The sequence below is a fragment of the Cydia splendana genome, chromosome 7, assembly GCF_910591565.1.
Source record: "Cydia splendana chromosome 7, ilCydSple1.2, whole genome shotgun sequence".
NCBI classification, from domain to species: domain Eukaryota; kingdom Metazoa; phylum Arthropoda; class Insecta; order Lepidoptera; family Tortricidae; genus Cydia; species Cydia splendana.
Genome location: NC_085966.1, coordinates 8,584,489 through 8,602,170, shown reverse-complemented (window position 1 = coordinate 8,602,170; position 17,682 = coordinate 8,584,489). Strand labels below are relative to the sequence as shown.

Below are 17,682 nucleotides of genomic sequence, written 5' to 3'. Positions count from 1 at the left end.
CGTAATCCAGTTGACTTGTTGCTGATAGCAACACAAGGGTAGAAAGTCAAAGATGCCACGCGATAGGGAACAATGGGCAATAATCGGTTTCCGTCACGTCGCCGAGAGGCTGACGGCAGGTAAAAACAGCGCGTATTCCTAAAGGCAGCGAGACCGTGGGCGAGTCGCGTTCTCGAGTCGACTGGTGTAGTGTGACCTTAAAGACCCATAATTATAGTGCGTTATTGGAGAGATATATATATTGCATAATATACTGTTACAAATACATACCTATATAATGACATTATTTTTTTTTGAGTTTACCGTAAAATACCTACCTACCAATGTTGGATAAATGGTTTTAAGTAGGTAATACCTACTTGATTTGGACACAGGAGTATTAGGACAGTTTTGAAAACGAACGACCCACAATACCCACATTATGCGTTGGCAAAAGCATAATTTGGCTCTAAGTACTACCATTAGCCATTGTCTCAGTCGTTTCCACAGTTAGAGCACTAATCTTCGGCAATGAAGTGTACTCCGCTCGGAGTGAGCTGGAGTGCCAATTTTGAACTCACAACGGCCACATTACGGTGACTGGAATGACCAGTCTGAGTATACACTAACGTAACGGACGAGTGGGAAGGAGGGGAGCGCGCCGGCTGCGGCAGCCGCGTCAGTACCTCCCGCGCTATTCCGGCAGTTACTTACTGCGGCGCGTCCTTCGCGCGATCCACGCCTATGACATCGCGAGTGTTCGAGTTACAGTGAAGTTTCAAAGTGATTTGGATAACATAAACGTAAACATGGGACCTCTAGTGTTGTTCTTTGTGATGTTTGCGAGCGCCGTGGCCGACAGGAGAATGAGCATAGCCGAGAAACTTATGGAAGATGCAGACCTCTCGCAGGTATGTTAAAGTTAAGTTTGATTCGGGAACTTAAGGTTCGGCGAACTTTTTGGAGCGTTAAAAAGGTGTTTAGTTTTGCCATTAATGGAAGGATGATCGAAAACTTCATGTGCCCGTACCAGTACGAGTAAGTTGTGCTAGTTCAGACTGCTGAATCTGATTGGAGGATGAGAAGTTAAAGTTTCCAATTAGGTAAGCACTTGGTTCTCCATTTGAACAGAACAAGTTCTAGATACCTATACTTACTAATAGTTATCTAATTTTGTGTTTGAATATCTGAGAGGTATTAAAAATGGTTTAGAAATCTCTGAACTTAATCTGAACTGAATAATCGAATTCAATACTAACATAAAGTACCTACCTAATATAATACCTAAGTGACTTTGTATTCGTAGTTAGGACAATGATTCTAGATTTTTAAAAATTATGAATTACGATCTAATGAGCGTTTTTTTATTTTTTGCCATTTTTATATATTGTGACCCATTTTGCCACTTTTGTATTATTTCTACTCAGAAGCTCTTTCGATCCTAATGGGATAAAAAAATGTCCCAGAGTTTTTAATAGGTAAGCACTTTTTTGAAAACAGGTGATTTCAAAAACGAACGAAGAAAAAAGGCATACTTACTGTAAGTATGGCTTTTTTCTATACGTATTGAATGTTTAATGTTAAAATAATGTTAGTGTCATAACCAAATATATTTTTAGAAACTTACAGCAAGGGATACTCAAGTCGCGGAACATACTACAACTAAGAACAACGCAAACCTTGTACCGTATGGTTTGCTTATTTGCCTTTTTTTTAAATAACCGATTTACAAAACAATATGCCATCATTGTATGATCTTGATTAGCAGTTGTATTCCACCGAAAGACGCTTTCCGAGGTAAATGCACGAATTACTATCAAAAATACCCAAATAACTAAATATTATAGTGTGCCTATAATATTTGTAGAGTTCTCTTGATTCTTCCAGATCATGACGTGACGACAATATGACCAACTGTACAGTCCTTATACCCTTTAAAACAAAAACTGATTTACCAAATTTGTCCATCCGCAGCCGTGAAACCATACATAAATAAAGAAAAATCGGAGTTTTTTAACAATTGACTCGGTTAAATACTGTGGAATAGGTACTTAATGTAATTTAAATCAAACTACGCTCATAATAACTTGAAAAAGGCTTTTAAACTTCTAATATCATAACCTAAGCTACGAACAACGTAGAGAATATTTTGGCATATAGCAAAATATGTAATTACACCTTTGGTACATAACTATTATTAGTAGTAGGGTCGGACCAAGCTAACTGTGACATTAGCAATGACAATTAGTGTGGAAATGTCGTCATTAATGTTAAATTTCTGAAATAAAAATATGACGTGGATAATGACATTTCCTCACTTTGTTCTATTCAAATCGGTGCAAAGTTAGCTTGGGTGGAATCTAGGCAGTCTAAGGTCCACTTAGGACAAGGCCTACCGTATTCGCTGCGGAGACCTGCCCCAACAAATCATTAATATGCACCTACTAGTAATATGCATCTGCAAAACGTAATTCAAGACCAAAAAATAAGACAACAATGTTACCACTTTTTACTAGCTCGTCTTGTATTTATGTAAAAATAAGTAAATAATAGTACATTACTACAAAGGCCGGGACGAAAGGGGTTGCCGGCCGAAGACGTATAGACGGCCGAGCGAAGCGAGGCCGGATAGGTCTGAGCGCGGGCAACCCCATTTCCCGCCGAGGTATGTATAGTGCTTTTCTCAAACATGCAATGAAATAAATAAAATAAAAAATCCACGAAACCCAAATTTTATTTATAGAAAAAAGTAAAGTACACCCAAAATATAACCAACACGTACCTATATCATTATCACGCGTATGTTTTACACGAGTCGTGTATTTTTACTACCCGTATATTTTCATGTATCTTTGATTTTTTCGCCTTGTATCCGTCTGACTGTCGTTTTCGTCACATATGTTTACATAGTCTTTCATGTTGATATCATGTTTCACATACTTACATCGTTGCTTTATGCACGGAGTAAATAAGTATAATTTCCACAGTGTTGACGAATTTGTAGTTACATTCATTTAAAATATGCCACAAAACTGTTTCTAATAAACTGTAAGCCATTTTTCTTAGTTTCTCAAATAATAAAATTGCCATAAGCAACCATATACATACTTCGTCTTTGACTTGGCGGCAGAGGCAGCTAGTTATTAAAATCAATTCTGCTTACGCTGCCAATTCCAACGCCTACGATTACAATTAATATTAATTTCATTATTTCGTCGGAACTCATATTAAAGTCAAAAAATCAACAACGCACCATAAATCCAATAAAACAGAATGAATATTTTTCAACTTTACCTCCATAACAATTTAAAAAATATAACTACGCGTGTTTGAGTAGACCTTTTTACCGCTAACGTTTAGATGAAATATTTTAAATGTTTTTATTTGTGTAGTTAAATTTATAATTTAAAATTATAAAATTATAGAATGTATTATTTATTAAGTTCATGTTGATTTTATACAAATAAAACTGCAAATTATAGCAAACATTGTTTTTTGTTTTTTTTTTATAGGCGTAGTGGCAGAGTGTCATTACGAACCATAAAGCAAATACTGCCTCTAGTTTTTTTTATGGATGAATTCCACGATGCTGTGTCACAAATATCTGTGAAATGAAAATTAAAAAAGAGGACTTTGCCGGCCTAGGCCTGCAAGATATGTATGAAATTCCATTAACGACCTTTTGTCCTAGCCGCACCTGAAACGTCATACTTCGCAGCCTATTATAAGGAACATAACATCAATATTTCATTGCATGTTTGAGAAAAAGTACTTTTTTAAATCGTAGAAGTAAAATTACTAATAAATAAATTATCTTAACGTGATTATTTATCGAAGGGAATTTACTATTTTACAAACAAATTATCGCAGTGGCAACATTGTCTTACTTTATTTGGTCTTGAATTACGTTTTGCAGTATAGCTTCTATCTGACAAAGAGCAACCCAACCGGCCGCCCGTATTTCTAGCGAGGATCGATATTGACTCTTAAACTAATACAAAAAAAAGGTCCACATTTAGGTATTTTATTAGCACGGTTGTTGTGAAATAGGTGTTTGATACCCGAGTTTATTTTTATATTTTTATGTCATTGATCGCAATTAACATTAGGTAAGTACATCATGTAACTCATGCATGTTATTGTATGTATTAAAGCGATAAACTGGGAATGAACAATAATATTGTCAAGCTTATCTAGTGCTAATTTGGCAAAGACAAGAAAAGGTTAAGGGTTAAAAGATTAATTACCATTACATCTTTTAGGTGGCGTCAATCACTGTCTGGTTTGGATAAAGCATTTCACTATTTTAACTAGAAAATCACAAAATGGACGCAACTCAAATATTTGGGCAATTAGAGTCTAGTTTGTTGCCGCTGCCGGTCTTTGAATTTCCACGCTCGACTGTATATGTGCACAATGCGATAATAAAGAGAAATGGACTTGGATACCTATGTTGTGCTTACAATACACTTTAAAAAAATATATTGTGAGCGTAACTTTCGTTTGAGATATAAAAGAAAGAGATTAAAATAGGAAAGATTTAACACACCAAAGATTAAACCGATGACTAACGCCGATTGTTAAATTAATCGTATTAGAGATTAATTAAATATTATATATTATACAGTTTGTATAAAATTACACAATCCGGCAGCTGCATACAATTTGCAATGATTTGTAACCGACCATCTGGCTCCTGGTGTTTAAGTCGTGAGTCACCGTCACCGCGAAATGAAACCGTATAACGTCATATGTGTATAGGTACAACTTATGTTTCACATTTTCTTTTTCAGTCTACTAGAGTGCCTTACCCCAAAACAAAAAATAAATACAGCTTTTTTGGTATTTTTCTCTCTTTAGCGTGGTAGGTCACAGCAAATTACGACGAATTTCTATATAAATAATAGTGCGAACAATAAATTCAGTGTGCGAACTGAAAAAAATAGAAATAATTGCGTGCAAAGCGTTGAACGTAAGCATTTCAGTTCAAAAGAAGATAAGATTAAAGTGTAGATGTTTTCATTATAAGTAAATATTTACAAAATATTATCTACTATATTGTCAAAAACTAGGTACACATTACATTATACATAATCAATAACTGAGAACATGTCAAATTTATATGATTCAATTTACAATTTAAAATGTCAAGGTCATATACTCATTTACAGAATAAAGTGGATTATCCAATAAAAGGACTCTCAGTTGACGTTCAAATGTTGTTGACAGTATGTCGTTAGTGGTATGAATGTTTTTCTTTCAAGTGAGCGTTATTAGCATCAACAGGAACATCGTAGAAAAGTATTTTAGACGTCCATTTATAAAATGTCATTGATTCTATGTAATGGCGATGGCGTGGGATGTGTTGATTTGGTTTAATTACTCTTTAACTTATTTTCGTTACTAAGAAGTGTCCGTTGGAATCTAATATATGTATGAGATTGTAAGAAATATGATTAAATTTATCGTATATATAGCATCCTTATCGAATCGTAGGCCAAATTCGGCATGATCCATTGTACCTCTGTATTTCCAATAGATGTGTCAATTTGCCGTTGCATGAAGAATTTTATATTAAAACCACTGTAATTTCCTACTTCACCCGATTCCAATTACTCCAGACCTGGATGAAACCACACAAAGAAAATACGCGGTATAAAATACACCCGGAAAATGTTATCGTAATTCCAACGGTGATATTGAATTTATAATTGAGACAGCATTCAATTATGCTACTATTATTTCTATTATGTATTCATAAACCTAGGACTCAATTTGCTCTATTTCACTTTCATGACTAGGTAGTAAACTAACGAGTAAAAGTAGTTCTTTTTCAGCATAAGATCAAACTTCATTTGTTAAATCTCACCCTTACATTCATCATTCATCATCATTTCAGCCTATATACGTCCCACTGCTGGGCACAGGCCTCCTCTCATTGCGCGAGAGGGCATCCTTACATTACCCTGTAGTAAAATATACCTAAGTGTTTAAACACCGTTTGTAAAATTTGTGTCAGCGACAAATGAGAAAAACACGGTTGTGTGAGACTTAACGTGGATTTAGAAATATTCAAATGTAAACATTTAACTTTTATGAATGTTAATCCTTTTTCTCTTTTTGCGCCAATCCATTTAGATCATCCCGTGACCTTTATGTCTGTCATTCCGCGCAAAGAACTGTTTGATGCGCATACCTGGCCAGAGAGAAATTTATTAAAATACTTTTACCCCGACGGGTAACATGCCATTGTAATGCTGTTGTTGATAACACGGAATGTTTTTAATATTAATATTAATAAGTAAATTTTTCGCAAACGCGTGGACAGCATGAAATCAATAGACACTCTCAATTCTCTTCTCCACGCGAGAATGGCCTATTTTGGAGTATAAATACATGTTAATATTACCTCAACGATTTAACTTGTGTGCGTAACCGATTTTAATAAACATATAATAAGATATTCCTTAAAATATCTAATCACGAAATGTTTTCAATAGAAAATAGCTCCACTACAAACGACATTATTTGAGCCCGGGTCTTATTGGTTCATTTTAAAGTGATGTTGATGCGTCCACATTATTTTATTAGATAGGGACCCTCATGGGTTCCTCTTAGGTAACCTTATACCCATCATGAGTCGCAACCTCTACAAAGGAAGCTCAAATGAAATTTAACTGCCCGTTGATCGACGAACGGATCCGTTGTCCGCAATAATTACCTCTAAGAGGAAGTGAGTAAGACGAGATCAACTAGCGTGGTCCAAGAATTTATAATTTTAACATCATTCCAACGCGTTTTTGGGCATTTTCACTACTGTGTACCATTAACGGCCGGTTAGCAATCGTCACAAAACTGACGGTCAAATGTCAAACCCCATACATTTTGTCAGGAATGTTACGGTTAGACGTTACTGAAACACGACTTAAGCCGCGCTTCAAAGTACAAGTTAAAATGAAAATGCCCTTTACATCGTCTACAGATATTTAATTCTCTTGAACGCTGAAATGATACTTAAATGCCGGCAGCCTCGAATTAAATTCTTGATAATGTTCGCTCATTTAAAACCCGACTTTGGATTACATTAATTGTTCTAAACAACTAAAATATAAACAATTTGCTGTAAAGTTTAGCAACCGTACATTTAACTCATTCACAATGTTTTCATTTCATCGCTTAAAATTAAATGAGAGTCATCATGGTCCCTGGAGTAGAAATGGTTGGTGCCGTTAATGTCCACATATCTTCTGACCCATTACCACGCCATGCACCGTCGAGTGTAAGTATCTAGGACGCCTGCTATTACGCCGATCCTGTGTTTCCCTTTTTAACCATCGCTCATCTTTGTAATGTAGCGGATGATTGTTTTATTTTTGCTTACTTTTTTGCCCCTGTTGTGCGACTCATTTGAAGACGAAATGAAAAAGTAGGTATATTTTTACATGTATATACATACTGTGTAACTGGATTTTATTTGACAACAATAAAATTGAATGAAATTTATCGTATATTATTCAATCAATACAACCAGATGCTGTGATATATCTGCAATGTTACCAGTTATTAAACTGATATATTTTTGTAAAAAAGAAAATATTCGTTTTACACAATCGTGTGTTTTGGAAGTAGATCGCTACTTCCCATCTCATTTTAAAAGATAAAATATACCTATACAAAAACCGTTAAACGGCATTCTCATCTGAACATTCTGAATAAGAAAAGTTTGAAATAAAGTTGGACCACAGCGCAAGTTAACCAACATAAACGGATGCAACCGTTTGAGACGCTGCGTTCAATTATGTAACCAAGGCCTACAGTGACTTCAGTTTCTTTTCTTTTCTTTTATTAGTTAGTGCTGAACTTTTAATAAGAAGTTAAAATACTCGTATGAACTTTACTATAAAACATACAATCGAATTTATAACCTCCTACTTTTTTTTGGAGTCCGATGAAAATACTTATGAAGTAAAGGGGGGTTTATGTGGGTTTAAGTCTTAATTTGATTTTATGATTTTGACTGTCAAAGGTTTTGTTTTGTTTTCTAAAGAAAAATAGAATATAATAAAACATACGTCTCGTTGATACTTCAATAGTAAAACAATAGGCTAGATGTAGATGTCAAGTTTTTATTAATGGTATCAGTCGAACCGGTTTCTTTTGAGGATCATATGTTTAAGTACCTACATGGGATTCATTGTATTAAATCAATACAAAAGTCAGAAATGACAGTCAAAGAAAGTCAGAAGTGACACTCATACTCTACGCACGTAACGCCCCTTAGAAAACAGTACTAAGAAATGACGTTGCGAATTGAAGATGTCTTGAAGTGTCAAAATCAAAAAATAGTTATTTGTACAACAAGAGATCAAAGTTTGATATTTCTTCGAGTGCTTATTTTGAGTCCCGTGCAAGCGAAAGATTCTATAATTTAGAATCTTGAGCGTAGTAAGGGATTCAAAAGCGCACGAGATGTAAATAACTTTGATCTCATGTAGTACACAAAAATTTTCACCCTAAGCAGTGAGAACATACCTAGAGGGACAGAGATAATAAAACCCCAGTATATCGAACTTGTATTAGACCCCGCATGTTGAAATGACATTTGACTATAAAGGTAACTTGAATGTAATTTTGTCTCACTCAGTGAGCAAAATCGCATTTTGCTCACTGTTTTTAAGAAGCAAAGTACCCTTGTTCGAGCTGCTGAGGTGAAAATATATTTTCACATCACCTATTCGAAAAAGGGCTTTTTCTTCCCCGCTAGGAGGGATCAAAGTGGCACTTTTCTTTCTTGCTAAGAGGGATCAAAGTTGTACTTTTCCCTTCTAGGACTCGATTTTTTCTTTCTTGCATACTATTTTTTTTTTGGTCAAATAATACATATTTTGGAACATAACAATTTCCTCATAGTTGATGTGAAAAGCAGTATGTGTCACACGGTATCAAAATTATTTCGTCTTGGGCGTTAACACTTGAATCCCTCATTACGCTCAGGATTCAATGTACGCCCTTGACGGAAATATATCACAGGGATCAACCCTTGTAACACAAACTACTACTCTTTTATGTAGGTAAATTTGTAGTGGTAGGCTTTACAATTCTTTTAATTTTAGAAAATAAATAATAAAAAAATTTTTGAAACATACCTATTTTTTAGCATTTTAGTGTCTGTTAACTGTCATAAATTACTCATTTTCTATCTATTTAACTAGATAGTATTGTATAATTCAATATACATATTGTGTTATCATCCCTATTGCTACTAGTAGGTTCAACGTGTCCAGTCGATATCAATCCAGACGTTTCATCGGAGAGAGCTTTAGTAGTACTCTCAAGAGCCAGGGATCTCGAGTTCGAGATTAATTTGACCCACGTAACAGACAGCTGCAGCCCTCCAGATGCTCGATTAAGTGAAACTGTAATCAACGTGGACAAAGACCGTTTTGACGTGGTACAGTCGACATCGAAGATATGTTTACACTTTTGCACCTTACTTAAAGCTCATTTAGACGGTGCGAGAACTCGCATGCGAGTTTCATTACAATGCGTTTTTTGATCGGTCGGCTGAATTGATGTAACCTCAATGGTCCGCAATGTAACTAAAATCGTATAAGAGTTCGCATGCTGTCTAAATGAGCCCTTATTGACGTATATCTCAGGACTTGCCTTGTGGGCAATAAGAATAGTGCATGAATGGGGCCAGTACAGCGGTGTGACACCGCTACAACGCGATTGGTTGATGAGTTCGCAACGCAACACTCGCGCGATTGGTCGCAACTATTTGCCACTATATGAGTGACACCGCTGAACTAGCACTATTCTTAGTGCCCGTAAGGCCCGTCCTGAGATATACGTCAATGACCTTACTCCTTTGTAATAAGGCGAAAAACGTAAACATATTTTTGACGTCGACTGTCAATACCTACCACTCAATTTCTGATTCGTTGACTTATGAATGTTAACTGTTGCGGAATTGCTTTGTTGCTTGACATCTGATACCGCCCGAGGGTAGCTAACCTCACGGCGTCCTCAAAGCGTTGATAACTCGACTAGTATTCAAATTTCGATTTAGATAGAATATTCCGATTTCATAGTATGATATAATAGTATTTTAAAAAGTTGATAACTGTATCGGACAGCTATCAAAATACTGGAATAGTTTCTGTTTTGGCGGAATTGTTTAATTTCACAGTGTTATATTAGTTTTTAGGATTCCGGAAGTCAGTCGGCAAAACGGAACCCTTATAGGATCACTTTGTTGTCCATTTGTACGTGTGTTAAGGCCCTTTTTCTCAGTTGCATGTTATAACACTTTAAACTCTCGCGTTTTGTACACATATTTAATTACACAAACGGGTCTACCGCGATATAATTTCATTGTTTTTACCTTTAATTCCGACGTTTCAGCTGAGTTGCACCAGCTGTGGTCACGGAAAGACTGACGTCCCAACAAATGTCAACAGAGATATTAATAAAACACCACTAAACTACCCGAAATTAGTTTGCATGCAGATGTAGAAATAAAAATAAATATAATTCAACATTGAAGCTGCATAAACGTCCACATAAATTATAAACTGGTTACTTCCTGACAAAGAAAATTTTCAGAATGTGTAACTCACCGTGTTCTCTTACTATCTATAGAAGCACGTGTTTAGCATGTACCCTCTTAACGACTTGTCGCAATTTGCACTGCGGTCACTAGGATAACTTAAGTAATCTAGGGACTTAACCTCTCTGGCTGAATGTCCTATCATTAGAATGCAAATGACCAACCTAATGATGGAAATTGGGATTAAGTGCGGTGGCATGTATGACAAGTAGTGAGTGGCGCAGTGTTCTAAATCATATTTTACAGAAGTTTTATTCTTTATGTTGATTTATTTTTGTTATAACACATATTGTGCGAACGATACAACATCGATGATTCAATAAAAACGTTTATAAGTAAATGTTAGGATAAGAATAAAGTGCGATGCAGACAGCGCAGGCTTAGAACATAACATGTAAGTACATACTCGTACGTATAGTTCATGTCTGATCTGAGCCCCATTTACTTTACATTAGATCTTTTTGATACCTAAGACATATATGTAAAATAATACTGCTTGCACTTGGCGGGCCATAATTCTGTAACTTAAATTATATAAAATAAAGTTTTATTCTATTCTATTCCATTCTAATGAAGGGCTCTCGCTCTTCCATAGATACTAAATCTTCGGCACTTTCTAGATTTATCGGCGAAGGCAGTGGTGCAGGGTCATTGCACTCGTCACAGTCATAAAATTGACAATCTTGACAGTTTTCAGACTCGGTCTCTCTTTTATCTTCGAACAATAAAATAGAGTCTGACTGTACTTCAGGTTCTGGTGACCTTTGCTTCAGCTCTGTAAAACAATTCTCAAAAAAGGTTGCATCTCTGGACATAAACATTCTTCGTGGGCTGGCAGGATCCCTAAAAATATAAGTACCTGGATTTTCTGAATAACCGACGAAAATCGCTTCCTGTGCCTTGATATCTAATTTCCTTCTGTGACACGAGGGTATATGGACAAGTGCTCTACATCCGAACACTTTCAGGTGACTAAGATCACCTCTACGACCATACCACCTGTCATAAGGAATTTTTCCACCTAAGGCTCGATGAGGAGACCTATTCTTTAGGTACACGGCAACTTGAAATGCGTCTTCCCAGAATGCTTTCGACAGTGAGCTTTCAGCTAGCAACGTCCGCGCCTTCTCTGTAATCGAACGATGTGTGCGCTCCGCGACTCCAACCTGTTGAGGACTGTAAGGCGTCGTCGTTTGATGCTCGATACCTTTCGAAGCAAGATAATCAACAAACTCTTTATTAACGAACTCCTTACCTCCGTCAGTCCTAATCGCTTTTATTTTCTTGTCTAATTGATTTTCAACAAAAGTTTGAAACAGACAGAATTTATTTTTTACCTCTGTTTTGGAAGAAATGAAATAAGCAAACACCTTTCGCGAATAATCGTCTACTATAGTTAGCATATACCTATTTCCTTGAAAAGAGGTTGTAGACACCGGTCCCATGAAATCCATATGGATCAGCTCTAACGGGGAAATAGCCCTATTAAACGCTACCTTCTTGAAAGGTTTCCTCGCTTGTTTACCTTCCACACAAGCGATGCAACTATTTTTATCTTCTACTGAATACTTTACGCCTACCTCGTGATTCTTCAGTTGGTTCATGCCTATGCGACAAAAATGTCCTAGCCTCTTATGCCAAAGTTGATAACTGTCCTGACAGTCAGAGTGCACATCCTGTGTCATATAATTATCTGCCACATTCTCGGGAACATTGACAGTACCGTCTAAAACGTACAGTCCACCACAGGGCGAGGCATGAGCAACAGATTCACCTGTAAAACGAACATTATCAGATTTATAAAAATTACATCCATTAATATCAAAAAAACCCTTATAAAACCCTTTTCAACAGTTTTGTATACAGACAACAAATTAGCTTTTAAATATGGTACAAAATCAAGATCACTGATCTTGTTGACCACGTTCTCGGGTGTGTTTATTGATATATTTCCAATTCCGCAGCACTTAATCTGTTCTCCGTTTGCGACAGTAACGGTACCTTGATTCTGTATCGTAAGACTTTGAAACCAATCTCGTCTAGAAGTCATGTGTCTAGTACAGCCCGAATCTACATAAATGATATCCTTACTTGAGCTGCCAGAAGTATTAAGAGCTGTATGTGTAAATGTCGTATTGTTGACAGTTATCTCATTGGCTTTCTCCTTCTTGCCTCTCATCGGACAGTCTGGTCGCTTATGTCCAGGCATCTTGCAGTCGTAACAAACCAGATCCTTCTTCTTTGACTTCGGCTTCCTTTTCGCATGAAAAACCGATTCTAATGGTGTAGCCGCATCCTTGGACATTTCATTCAGCAGTTTTGTCTTAACTAAGTCTGTAGTCACATCGACATTACAGTTTTCTAAAGCCATAATGAGAGGTTCGTATTTTGGAGTGAGACCTCCCAAAAGTATCGCAGCAATAGACTTATCCTCTAAGACTACATCTATATCCGCCAGATCCTGTGCGGTTGACATAACTGCGTTAATGTACAGTTCCATATTCGAAAAGTCTGACAGACTTAACCTGTACAATTTTCGCTCTAAAGAAAGTCTTCGTCCCATTCCCTTATCCTCAAAAGCTTTCTGCAAAGATTTCCATGCGTCGCGGCTGCGGTTTTCGCACATCTAACCTGAATGATTGCCGCACCATCTATTGTCAGACATATCTTTGCCAGGGCTTTCGAATCTTTTCGTACCTTTGTAGAGGCAGGGGTCGTGTCTCCTTCAGGGTAGCCACCGATTGTCTCCCACAGACCCTCGTGCAATAGGTAATTGCGCATCTTAAATTTCCTCGCAGGGTATCCATCTTTGCTCCTCAGGCAAAATGATGGAATAGATGAGCTTGAATGGGAATTAGAAACACTGGAAGCATCTCCCGATTCGTGTGACATTTTTACGATTTTTATTATTTTCATCAATCACACAATCACTACAACTCAATATTTTACGAAATACACATTACACTAAACTTTGCATTATAAATTATAGCATTCGTGCTGATAACGTGTTGTGAAAATTAGGTATTTGTAAAATAAAGTAAGAAAGAGATGTTCATGACAAGAGTGTTTTATTCGAAGTAAGGTAACTAGGCAAATTTAAAATACATATATATCAAAAATAGAAAATAGAAAACTTAACAGTTGTCTGCATAAAAGAGGTCAACTACAACAAACAGAAAACAGCAAAAATGCGAATATAAATATTTTTACAGTAAATCTGGTGCTCCAATACGACACCCTGTGCACAATTAAGCACATTACATAACTACGTCAAAAGTTTAAAGGGTCACAATTATGTACCAACTGTAAAACGTTGTATGTACGATACACGTGCGAATAGGTAATTCGCAACTCGTGTCGATTTGAAACACTCCCTTCGGTCCAGTGTTTTAAAATTCGCCACTCGTTTCGATTTTCCTATTTTTCGCACTTGTATCGTAAATAACTATAACATTTATACTACATACTGTGCTTCTACTGCATAAAGGTGGCATTGAGCTTCCTAAAGACCGTTAAAATATTTCAATTCAAATGTATAGACAATGTATCTGAAGTAACTATCAATTACGTGCTTAGAAAAATTTAATAAATAAACAGGTACCATTGCGATAAATCACCAAATGTTTCCTGTTATCGTATCCGGCGTTCCTGGAGGTGACGAAGTATGAGTATCATTTGGCGGGGAATTCAATAAAGGCGATGGATGCGGGCCCTGTGCGTGAGTCACTTGTGTATTCTATCCCTGTTTTGTCTCTATGTGGGAGGGGGGCTAGCCAAGATGATAACCGTTTTTAGAAAACACAAATCGGAACTTAAATAATGTATGGAAATACTGCCCGATTCGAACTTTAAGATACGTGAATTAATAGATCTAGAAACGATATGAATTAGATGTGTCAGTGTCAAATGTGACGTTTTTGTTTGAAGAAACGTCACATTTCGAAAGTTCGAATCGGGCCGATAGTCACATGACTTTTCGTAGCATCTGTCCTTGCTTAATAGGTACAAAACACATAATTCTGGCCCAATTAAAGTCGAAGCACTAAAAGGCTACATATAAATCTTGCTCTTAGGCGACATGTGCGTTATTATGACACTGACTTGGCTCATGGACTCTAAAAAATCCTCTTTCCTATACTGTCCTACGTCAGTTCGATCCGATGCTTATTAAAACCTTTTAGGGTTTAATCACTCTAGCGCCATCTTTAAACATGTTGCTATATTAGACATACCTATCAGTTTTCAGGTACAAACTAGCAATAAATTATCAATAAATCAAGCTTGCTACAGACCTTCGACGAAGCTTTTTTTTAGCTACCTACTCATTTTGCTAAATAATTGTATACTTGCTACCCGTAAAGAAAGTCGGTATAGCTGCGATATGTTCACAACTCCAGCCAATATTGTTAAAAGAAGTTAGGTAGGTATATTGTATGTAACATTGGTCATCTGTAGGGCTTCAATGAAAATGAAAACGTTGCTTTTATTTCGTCAGAGGTTTTTTTTTTCAACAACGGTCGTCGGGCTCCATTTAATAAGTGGGCGGAATGCACAAAGGCTTCCCTTGTTGTCGAGTATTTTGACTAGTCATTCGGAGCTCTAATAATTACTAGGTACAATGCGAAACTTTGGGAGAATATCTTCAAAGTTGGACGTTCTTGGGATTTCTTTACGTAACTCGGCAAGGCGAGCTTATCGTTGCGCTAACCGAGTGATTAGGTATTATGCTAAACCAATGGATTTAACCTACAGTGGCGATTGTACTTAGGAAAGCATAATTTGATTTGAACTATTACAGGATGGCTAAAAAATAACTGCATTCCCGTTGCCAGAGAGGTTTTGGGATTATACTGAACAACTTTTACTATGGAACCAACGCAGAAATCGCGAAAAAATTTTTGACTGTTTCATACATTTTGGCTGGTCCATTTTCTATGGGAGGGTAAGTTTTTTTTCGTGATTTCGGGGTTGGTCTCATAGTAAAAGTTGCTAAGTATAATCCCAAAACCTCCCTGGCAACGGGAATAGAGTTATTTTTTAGCCACCGTGTATATACACCGTGTTTTTATTGAATTCCGTTAACTTCGGGGTATAGTTAAGTACGTTTATAAGAACTAAATGGCATAGTTAATTTAAAAAAAAAAATAAAAAAATTGTTTTCTTTTTTGTTTTTTTTTTGTTTAAAAAGTAATTAAATGTAGCATATAGCGTTGTTGTAACACGGGCATTACATTTAACTCAACCAAACAATTGAAATCTGTGACATATCAATGTCATTTCGTACATCAATCGACCGAGATTGTACTTAAGTTTAGTAGCAAATGTATGAACTCATTCTAAACACTAATCAATATGTAAGCCGGCCCTAAGGCAAGTGTACACGCTTGTAGAGGCCTTATAGGAAAAAAATAAATTATGGATTATCTCCGAAATGGACTTAATTAGAACATCGGTGTCTTTGAGAAAGTTACTTGATTTAAGCTCAGGAATGCACCCTTGAAATTAACGGAAATCAAAAAAAACACGGTGTATACAGAAAATTAAATACGTGATTAGAACTCAGAGGACATCAAGATTAAAATGAATGACATTAAAAAAAAACCTGTATAAATATATCTAATACCTTTAAACGAGCAATTCTTGTTTATTTATTTATATATATATTTCGGGGATCTCGAAAACGGCTCTAACGATTTCGATGAAATTTGCTATATGGGGGTTTTCGGGGGCGATAAATCGATCTAGCTAGGTGTTATCTCTGGGAAAACGCGCATTTTTGAGTTTTTATATGTTTTCCTAGCAAAGCTCAGTCTCCCAGATATTATATTATTATTCTCGTAAGTTAATAAATTAAAAAAAAAAAACATTTATTTCAAGCTATTTAGCTCATATTTGTAGGCATATTATTTACATTTTAAATATATTCTAATTAAATTAACATTACAATTTAAAATGTACAAATGACATTTAAAGAATAATAATAATACACAAAACACAACACTTATTAATAATATTTACGGGACACGGCCCGGTCTAACGTGAGTCATCCTTAATTGTTACAAGGTTTTTATTTTTACTACATTTTGACCAATATTAAAGCCGGTTGATTAAAAAAACTTGTTTTTTCACTGTTGCCATGAAGTAGCGATTTATAACTACCGCCATACTAAAATTTTATTATGGTTTGGAGACAGAGAGTTTATGCGATGGTGAATTATAAGACTCAATCACCGCTCCCAACACCCAACCCCACCACAATCAACAACCCAATTAGTTTTTCCGTAGCTTCACAGACTCAATGCGAATCATTCCAAGCCTTCTGAACCACATACTTGCCGACATAAGATTACGGATGCCGCTGTAATAATGCTCCTAAGTTAGTTACGTAGCCCAATCTCGGGCTTTGTCCTACGTGACTGCTTCTGCATGCCTTGTGGCTTTGACTCAAAGAGTATGAGTCTAGTTATTTGATATGAATTTGTGTATGTGAAGTTTTCTTGGACGCATTTATAACGCATAGGTTATATTTAAATGCAATGATGTATCCATTTATCTATAATCAGAAGAAAAAGCTTAGTAAAACTATAAAACTATTTAACATGTAAAATATAATTAAACATAATGAAAAGTTGCTCTTATTCGACTAGATGTTCGTTTCAATAATACTCTATAAACTGAAATAAATGTCATATACTAAAGTGACTAAGGCCTCCAGTGCCCCAGGCTGGAATCGAACCAGCGTCCTTTGCTATCGCGGCAAATAATTTAATATTTTCTGAAAATAATTTAATTTGTTCTAATACTTCTAATAATAATACTCTATGATTATGATTATATCCTTCCAAAAAATTTAAGTATTTTAAAAGAAATTAGCCCACAACTATAATATAGGAAGCAACATGTAACCGATATAATTTACAATAGTAATACAGTATATCAAGACGAATTGAGAAGGCACCTGCGCTGCCAAGTAGGTACCTACTTATACGTGTTCTTTTCAAACATTTTAATTTAATATGACATGGGTTGTTGCGGCAGTTTAGCCGTAGCGAATAAAGCCCGGAGCCACTTGACAGTGATGCGGGTGTCAA

General features: G+C 36.0%; 1 protein-coding gene across 3 annotated transcripts in view; it reads left to right on the top strand.

Moving 5' to 3' along the window:
* The first annotated feature begins 499 nt into the window (after positions 1 to 499).
* The window catches only part of LOC134792082 (fasciclin-1), an 80,860-nt gene continuing 63,677 nt past the window's right edge, over positions 500 to 17,682 (top strand). For 2 of the 3 annotated variants that reach the window (XR_010144384.1, XM_063763221.1), the window contains exon 1: positions 500 to 890. Coding sequence is in view for 1 of the 3 variants with exons in the window: in XM_063763221.1 (XP_063619291.1) it covers positions 789 to 890 (102 nt within the window). In the remaining 2 variants the exon portion in view is untranslated. The remainder of the gene's footprint in view (positions 891 to 17,682) is intronic. The other variant, XR_010144385.1, reaches the window with a different exon arrangement.